The sequence below is a fragment of the Pituophis catenifer genome, unplaced genomic scaffold (assembly GCF_029215685.1).
Source record: "Pituophis catenifer annectens isolate HBS135680 unplaced genomic scaffold, rPitCat1.0.hap2 SCAF_7, whole genome shotgun sequence".
NCBI lineage: Eukaryota > Metazoa > Chordata > Lepidosauria > Squamata > Colubridae > Pituophis > Pituophis catenifer.
This window is the reverse complement of record NW_027256887.1, coordinates 86,874,922-86,884,195: the sequence shown is the minus strand read 5'-3', so window position 1 is coordinate 86,884,195 and position 9,274 is coordinate 86,874,922. Positions and strand designations below refer to the sequence as shown.

General features: G+C 44.4%; 1 protein-coding gene across 2 annotated transcripts; it reads left to right on the top strand.

Annotated features, from left to right (window-relative positions):
• The first annotated feature begins 1,304 nt into the window (after positions 1–1,304).
• Positions 1,305–7,553, top strand: LOC139319277 (endonuclease domain-containing 1 protein-like). 2 transcript variants are annotated; one of them, XM_070947063.1, is made up of 4 exons: positions 1,305–1,525; positions 2,349–2,732; positions 5,670–5,973; positions 7,021–7,553. In XM_070947063.1, exons 3-4 carry the CDS (start codon positions 5,689–5,691, stop codon positions 7,540–7,542), a joined length of 807 nt encoding a protein of 268 aa, XP_070803164.1. In that variant the 5' UTR covers positions 1,305–1,525; positions 2,349–2,732; positions 5,670–5,688; the 3' UTR covers positions 7,543–7,553. The 2 variants fall into 2 exon arrangements, with proteins under 2 accessions (XP_070803164.1, XP_070803163.1); XM_070947062.1 differs by lacking the exon at positions 1,305–1,525 and having other exon boundaries at positions 1,580–2,732.
• The last annotated feature ends 1,721 nt before the right edge of the window (positions 7,554–9,274 follow it).

Here is a 9,274-nt window from a genome sequence, read left to right as displayed (position 1 = left end):
AGCAGAAGGTTAAAAGCTATGTAAATTGCAGTTACTGAAAATAGGGTTGTCAACAATGGCAGAGAATTCCTCTTACATTGCCTAAAGGACTATTCAAGATTTGTTTCTGGTACAGCCATGGTCACTTCCTCTTGTTTCCATGCTTTTCAGTCCCATTTATGAACTGTAAATTCTTACAAGAAGAACAAGGGGGGGGGGGAACTACATGGAATGAATTTTTCCACCATCCTTACTTGTTACATCTTCGTGTGTAAAATCAGAGATGTCTTCTTCTCTTGATGCCCTTTTGGAAAAAAAGAAGGTTGAGTGACGAAGATGAGGAAAACCCAGTTTGTGATGCCCCCTCAACTACAGAAACCCCCCTGATGATGGGCTTTGGCCAGTTCCTCCCCATCAGTCAAGAGCCCCGGTGGGCTCTTGACTGGCAGACACAGCTTCAGGCCTACCTTCAGCTTGATTTTGGGTCTCAATGGGTCTCTCTTGGCTCCATTTCACAGGGAATATGTGGGAAGAGGAAGAGGAAAGGTTAGGTGTCCTGAGCTCCCAAAACCAAAGGCCATTTCTGATTTCCAAGGCTTCTGTCTATGACAGTGATTGGCAACTGAGAGTCCTCTACCTGATAAGAGCAACTGTGGCAGCTGGATGATAATGATGTTACCAAGTCAGTCGTGTCTGACTCTTGGCGATTCTTTGGGCCAGGCCTCTCCACATCGCTACTTCTTTGAGTTGTTCCATGCTCAGCTTTGGTGTCACCTTTGATGGTCTTCAGCCACCTTGTTCTTTAGTGACCTGGTTTCATCCATAACTGAATAAATCTTTCTTATAAATGGCCAAGATCCTAGCGAGTGGAAGTCGTCATTTCTGGATTAAAGCAGATGGTATAACGTTGCCAAGACTGAGAACAGTTGCCTCTCCCCAGCCCACTCCATCCCACCTGGCAGAGAAAGGCACGCTTGCAGGTGCTTTCAGTTAGGGGTCTACATCTGGTGGGTACCTTCTCTGCCATGATGCCTACCTTGTGGAGCCTTTACCCTCTTGAAATTAGATTGGCCCTCCCTTGAATTTTTCATAAGGTCCTCAAGATCTGGAATTGCTGCCAGGCCTGGGGCACTCCAGGACCAAAGATCTCTCCCCATGATTCCTTTGTTGAGGGAGCTATTTTTATCCTCCCTTTGCCCAGGGTTAGAAGTTTTGTGTTCTTGCTAATTGTTATTGAGACGTTTTCTATTTTTATCGATTTTATATTGGCTCATGTATTTATTGTGCACTGCCTAGAGCTGTCTTTTGGGGAGATGGGCCGCAATATAAATTTGATTAATAAATCAATAACTAAATTCTTGGAGAGAGATCTCATGAGCAAGATACCTACATAGTGTCTCCAGACATAATGGTCTCACAGGTTTTGGGCAACAACAACAGCAACTTGTGGGGTGCTTCTGCCTTCCTATGAAACCACACACTGGCCCGCAAGATTACATCCGTTTGGTTTGCAGAGTTTCTGAGATCCACAACTGTAAGATTATAGGTTAGTATTTGGACATTCTCATTTTTTTAAATAGGCTTATTTAATGAGTGATGAAGGAATTGATATTATTTCTGGCTTATTCTGCAGTCAAGGAGCAAGAGGTTAGTTAACCTGCTCCGCTGAGGAATTGGTGAATTTCTGGATTTTTTTCCTCACAATTGTATCCATTTTTAATCTCAAATTCTTCCCATTTATAAGAAGGAAAGATGGGTAGTTATTGATGAATTCATTATTAAAAATGAACCAACGATGTTCCCGTGAATCCACACCAACCAAATTCAACAATCACATATACTTCACTCATGGAGGACTAGCTTGGGGACCGTAGTTCTTGCATTTTAAGAAGCATAATAGCTGCCATAAACGTCTTCAAAATCTACCACTAATTTTGCTCTTCATATTTCTCAACTCCAAAAATTGCAAAAAAAAAAAAGTGGAGGGAAGGGGAAAGGTTATGTGGCATGCATGAACCTGCCCCTTCCAGCCATCACTTTTGCAACTTTTGCAACTCTGGCTTAAAGTTTGGGTGGCTTATTAACTCCAGGCCTGAAGTGTGCATGGCCCCTGGGACTCAGCTGCCATTGTTAAAGACGAGAAAGCTCTCAAAAAAACAGTTGACAGTTTTTGTGAGCACCACAAACGAGCCCAGAACTTTGCATTCTGAATTGGAAAAACTCAAGATTGTAGAGCTAAACCCTCAGAGCCTTTTGCAATTTCATTTTCTTCCCTGTCTAAACTCTTATTACAAATAAACAGATGTGTCAAGTTCTTTTTTTTTTTTTAAGAAGCCCAAAAGCTTAATAAAAATTTCACTTGCCTCCAGCTTCCTAATCGATGGAAAACAAGGCGCATCGCAATCAGGCTGGCGCTATCTTCCCTTTTAATACCACACCCAGGTTTTCTGATGTGCGCATCCAGATGGGATTCTGGTACATAAACTCCTCCAGCTTGAATTGCAAATCTGAGGTAAACTAGGGCGTTCTTTAAAAAAAAATAAAATATTATCAAGACGGATGTTTTAGAATTTAGATTCCAGACTCATCCTTGCATTTATTGCTTCAGCTCCTGGGGGCATTTTTTTCTGTTCCTTTATAAATCCTAGTCGTGGAGAGATTTTTCACAGCCTGGACTTTCTTTTCAAACTTCGGACTTGTCCACGCCATTCTCACCTTCATCTTCTCCTGCTCCAAGGATCGCACAGCCAAAGGTGAGTCTTGCACCCTAAAAAATGGCTTTAGGAAGCGTTTTTTTTCGGTGTGTTTGGAATAGCTGCTGTATATCATAATAACCCATCCTGTACTTCTGAATAAATATTCAAACTCTGATGGATTCTTTGCCTGAACTGTTTGGCAGCATTTCCTTTGGGGGCAAATTGGGTTGATGATAGACCCATTTCGTTGTTTCCTTGCCAATCAAACCAGGTTGCAATTCAGAAAATAATTAAGAGAAATAAGCTCTACAGAGGAGCATCTCGGGTTTTCCAGGACTCTGCAAGTAAAGGCTGGGTTTCTATAACAGGCTTTTCCCCACAGGATATCCTGAATCGGAACCGAACCAAATAGCTGCTTGAGCTCTGTTGAGCGTATTAAGCCACAAGAAAGCTAACCAAGGCTAAAACTAAGTTGTACGAATGCAGCCCATAGATATTTAACTGGCCTGTTTTTGCATGTTATGGGAAACAAGCTGTAGAACTAGAATGGGTGAGTTGGGACTCAGTTCAGGGCATCCAGAATGAGTGACAGTTCAACTCCAGGTGAACGTTAAAAGTTAGAACTTCTTTGGACACTGATCCCACAGTCAAATGCTCTTTCTGTCAGGTCATTTTTTTTCCCCTACATGGAGTTGGCACCTGCCTTTTGGTAACCAAAGCCTGTTTGGCCTAAATCTTAGTGTGACTGAGAAGAGGTATTTGGTCACTGGGATCTATGTATTTGATTATGATGTTATGCATTCAGTCATGTCTGACTTGGTGATTCTCTGAGCCAGGTCCCTCCACATCTTCTAATCTTGCACTATTGTTCCATCCTCTGGCTGCTGTCAGTTTTGAACTACATATTTAGGAAGGATAATACTGGGGTTCAGGAGAAAGAGTTGCTATACAGTGAGTGAAGACCTGCTTTCCTATACGGGTAGTAGTCCTCAAATTACGATCAAAACAGAGCCCAAAAGTTATCTTGCTAAGTGAAACATTTGTTTTTGCCCCATTTTAAGACTTCTTGCCACAGTTGCTAAGTGAATCATTGCATTTCTTAAGTAAGTAACCCTGTTGTTAAGTGAATCTGGCTTCCCCATTGACTCTGCTTGTCAGAAGGTTTGCAAAAGCTGATCACATGACCCAGGACCCTTCAACCCAGGGGTGAAATCCAGCAGGTTCTAACAAGTACTGTAGAACCGGTAGCGGAAATTTTGAATAGTTCGGAGAACTGGCAAATACTACCTCTGGCTGGCCCCAGAGTGGGGTAGGAATGGAGATTTTACAATAACCTTCCCCTGCCACACCCACAGAACCGTTAGGGAAAAATTTTGGATTTCACCCCTGCTGCAACCGTCATAAATATGAGTCAGCCTGTAATTGGAGAGTCCCTTGAACCCATCGATTTCCTGGTCAGGACAGGGATCCCAATCAAAGCACCCCAATGGGTATTGTCCAGCCTCTCATGAGTGACTCCAACAAAGGGGAGGCCAACCACCTCTCTGGGTGGAGATGGAGAACCCTACAACCTCATCGGTGGACTGTCCCTTGATTGTGCAGTTCTTGGGAACTCCCCCCCACTTTTTTTTTTTGAAAAAAGTTTTTCATTTTTATTTCTTATACACATAATATAATCGTACATTTCTCTTATATATAATTGGTCATTCATATACATATTTTTCTTAAAGAAAGTATAAAAATAAGGCATTTTAATTACATTTGGGGTTGCTCTTCTACCCTTTCTTTTCCCTCGTTTCACAACAACCCTCCTCCTTTCCCTTCCCTGCCTCCTCTCCTCTCCTACTTTCTCCCTCCTCTCCTTCCTCTTCCTCCATCCCCTTCCTTTCCCCTGCTCCTCCCCTCTTTCCCCCCTTTCTCACCTTCTCTCCTCCTGTCCCCTGCCTTTTTTTCCTCTCCTTTCCCCTTTCTTCCATTCCTCTCTCTCCCTCTCCTCTTCTTACCCTCTACTCCTCTCTCCTTTCTTTCTCCTTTGTTGTAGAATATTTTCCTTGTTCGGTATCCGAGCAATTCCAATATTCTAATAATATATACTTTCTTTTCACTTTCTTTTCAATTTTACTTCATAATTGTACATTTATCCTTATAGTCTTCTTTCTTTCCCTCCGTCCCCCCTCCCCGGGAACTTTCCCCTTATATTTACAAAATCTAGGGAGCTGCAGAGCTTCTTTCTACAGGCAGGACAATGATTTTTCTGAATTGCAACCTGCATATTCCTTATTTCTGTCTTGGTTCGTCTGATCATAAAAAGGAATTCTTGACCATCCTCCCTGCATCCAGATACTATCATCTTTCCCCTAAATTGTGATACTGTTCAGAGATTGCTTCTTAGTATCCCAGAGTTCTGGAGTTGATAACTTTGTAGGAGGAGGGCCGTGTTAATCCGTAGGGGCCACAAATCCAGAGGAATCTGGTAGCCCCCCTTTCCAACTAACAATTGATTAAAAGCATCATCTTTCACGAGCTGCAGTCCACTTCATTGTATGCATAGGGAGATAGAATTGGAAGGCGTTAATCCATGTTCTGCTTCTCTTGTTACGTTAAAGCAAATAACAGAATAGCTTGAGTTGGAAGTGGCCCTGGAGGTCTTCTAGTCCAACCCCCCTTCACAAGCAGGAGACCCTATAGCATTTCAGACAAAGGTTTGTCCAATCTCTTCTTAAAATCCTGCCGTGATGGAGCACCCGCAACTTCTGAAGGAAAGCCATTCCATTGATCAATTGCTCTAACTATCAGGAAAGACGCACAAGCAAAAAGGTGTGAATGTGGACGGCAAGAAACAGGGTAGAAAAGAAAGCGGTGGCACTATAGGCTGTGGTGGAGGAAACGGGTTCTTGCTCGTTGTGCGAAGCCATAACCTGTCTTATTCCATACTTTGCCCAGGTAGGAGGGCAAGGGGTCTGGTGAGGATTTTGATGGCCATCTTTCTTCCAGGCTCAGAGCTTCGTAAGCCATGTTGTCGCTGTCATCCCTGCTTTTGATGGTTGCCTGCTTTCCCCTGGCTGCAAACGCTGAAGTGGTGCAAGACTTCAAGAATTGCCTTGAGTTCTTTTTGGATAAGTCACCACCCGGAGATGGTCTGACGCCGGGCAACCCTGCGAGGATTTGCCAGTTTTACAACAACGCCTACCGTTTTGCCACCATGTATGACCGAGAGAAGCGCATCCCCATATACTCTGCTTACAAATGCAAACCCGGACATGGTCCCAGATACCGAGGTTGGATGATTGAGCCTCAGGTAACGGCATTTTCCCCCTCACCCCTCTGGCTCTAGAGATGGTCTACTTCAGTGGTCCCCAACCTTTTTATCGCCGCGGCCCGCTGAGCGCGCGCAGGGGTGGGGGCACGGCCCAGGAGCTTTTGCGCACGGCCCATTGTGCACGGCCCAGGAGCCTTTGCGCTGCAGCGTTCATGTCCCCCGGCCGCTGCGCGGCCCGGTGCCAGGTACTCCACGGCCCGGCACCGGTCCGCGGACCGGGGGTTGGGGACCACTGGTCTACTTCATACTGTTTCTAACCATTGACCCATCAAGCTCAATGGTTCTCAATCTCCACGGCTTTAAGCTGGATTCCGGAGATGTCCAGAATTCCCCAGCCACGAGGGGTCCTTGGTGCTCTCTAAACTTGGTGGTCTTCTTGCAGACATTTCATTATCCAAACTAGGTAACCTCATCAATGCTCTGATGCTGTTCCCCAGTTGGGTCATGAAATGCCTGCAAGAAAACAAGCAAGCTCAGAGAGGACCAGGGATCCCTCGTTTCAACCCTGTGCTACAAATATTCTCCTTTATTGATTTCCCCAACCAGCATGCAGAGAATTTGGTGTTACAATATAGGAAGGCAGAGTCTGACATAGATCAATCATCCATCCAGCTCAGGGGTGTCAAACTGGCAACCCGCGGGCCAGATGCATCACATACAGGCCATGCCCACCCCAGCTCCGCGAAGGGGGAAGAGGTCGCGAGATGTCACATGATCGCAATGTGATGCGGTGAGTTTGACACCTCTCTGTAAAAGTCATATTGCTGATGCCACCAACCAAGAATGTGCTTCCCTTTATCAGAAGTGTTCAAGTGAAGACTGGAAGATTAGGGTTGTTTTAATTTGGATCCCTTGCATTGAAAGAGATTTTGGATTCCATAGTCTCACTTCTATCATTTCTATGAGCCTAAAATTCTATCATTGTCCAGATTCCTTCCTTCGAAGCTCTCTTCGGTTGATCCTCCAACCTGCGTTGCTGTTGCATGTTTCCCGTGAACTACTAACTCGGTTCCGTTTGTTTTCCAGCTTGTAGATCCCACTTTAGGCAAGAACATGGAGGACGAGCGTCAAGCCAACATTCCTGCTGATATGATAAAAAAGAGCCAGGCTATTTTTGGGGATTACACCCAGTCTTTAAGTATTGAAAAAGGACATTTGAACCCGGTGGGCCATCAGCCTGATGAAGACAGTCGAGCTGCCACTTCCACCTTGACTAACATCGTGCCCCAGTTCAGCAAACTCAACCAAGATTCCTGGGCAAACTATGAGAACCGTATCAGAAAGGAAGCTCAGGCCTGCCTTGATATGTATGTCATTGCAGGGGTTGTCCCGGGAAAGGAGTATCTCTCGGAGCACCGGGTCAATAGACCGAGCCACATCTGGTCTGCAGCGTGCTGCGTGAAGGATAAGAAGAAGAGGGCTTCATGGGCGGCCATTGCAAAAAACAGTGAGAATGAAGTAAAAGAGTGGAGCTTGGAGAAACTACAGAAAATTCTTGCTGACCTCTATGGGCGGGAGAAAATTGATCTCTTCAATGGCTCCTGTTAAGAGATACCCAACTGGACCAGGGGTGTGCATGGGGGGGTGGGGGGCAACAAATTCAAGATGGTGGCTGTGACCATACCATTTTTTTTCACACCAAAGTAGTCCAAATGTGTAGGAGTAAATTTCTGTCCTTAATTAGCCACTGTTCTGTAGGAGAACCAGCAAGCAGAGCTGGGGGTGATGGAGTGAAGCAAGTCATCAGCCTAGAACCATTATGTTCCCACAAATGGTCTAAGTCCACCCCCAATTCTGTTGACCCTTTCTAGTGCCGATTTAAGAGTTGAACTTTAGTCGACTTTATTCTCGTGTGTAGGCTTGAGCAATAAATATTCTCAACTGCAACTTGACAGGTGGTCCTGATTCTTTGCGCCTGCCGTTTTCCTAGTGAGAAACTATTTTCCAAAATCTCTCCACCTGCATTCAGTGGAAGAGCTGAATTAATGCAGAAGAAGTTGCAAAGTGTCAGGCCTATAAATGTCATTTCGTCTGGCCCCATCCATCAAAGCAGAGCCACCTTATAGACAGAAATTATTTTGGTTAGGTAGATCCAGGTGGGGGTGTAGATTTGATGCCTTTTAAGATGTCATCGTTGCTCTATCACCTACAAGAGTCTTGGTTGCCAATCACCAATCATTGTCTGAAACTTTGGGACACAAAACCTATTTATTTTTCATATCCTGTCTTTGTGTTTGGGAGCTCAAGACGTCTTGAGTCTATGTGCCGTGTCACAATGCACAGAGAAAAGCCTGAATTTGTCTTGCACAAGGCTCACACACTGCTTTCCTCATTTGCCCCGTCTTCCATATGGGTGACGCATGCAAGCACAGCATGAGAGAGGAGCATAATCCCCACAGACAGAGGCAACACATATGCACCTACTCCGATCAAATCCTCACAGGCAAAATGTACACACACACTAATTAGCCCTTCAAAAGGAAGAACAGAAATGCAGAAAGACACAAAAAAGCAGGTGCAATATATTAGTTAATTGCACAAGGGGAACATACAGATTTCCTGTAGCCACTGCTGTTAAAGGGCTAGAGAGAATTCCAGAAACCATGTTCTGCATGAATTAGCTTCCTTGCTTATACCTTACATATTAAATCAAACATTCCTGCTGTAAGTAACACTAGGAATCAATCCGTTTGTATCTCGTTATAATTTCTGTAGCAAAATATAATCCAATCCAATGGATTATAATGGCTCTGTGGGAGAAGGCCATACCATGCTTTGCCCACTCCTAGTAATTCCTTACTTTGTCGTGTTACCAGCTCTCATGACGTGGACGGAGGATTGGACTTGGATAGGTAGTCACTAGCACTGGGGATGTTACTTAGTTTGGGTAATGAAACATCTGCAAGAGCACCTAGGTCCCCTCCCTTGAATGATCATCCTTTTCAACAGCTTCTGATTAGAGACAAGGACATTTTGAGATCTTTGATCTGTGTATAGGATCAATGCCGTGAGAGCAAAGTGCACCAGGATTCATAAATGGTGAAGAAGCCTTCAACGTAGAGATCTCCCAATTTCAAAGATCTTTGCAAGCGTTCCTGACAATTAGGTGGATCTGATTCCTTCCATCACCACTGCCAGCATTGTAGGGAAGAGAATGTCAAACCATCATTTGAATTGTTTGCGATACATTAAAAACATTTCATTCTCTCTTCAGAGGTACAAATTAGAGATACCCGGTTCCTTGGAACAAAGAGACTTGAAAGTATTCCTGTTTATTCTC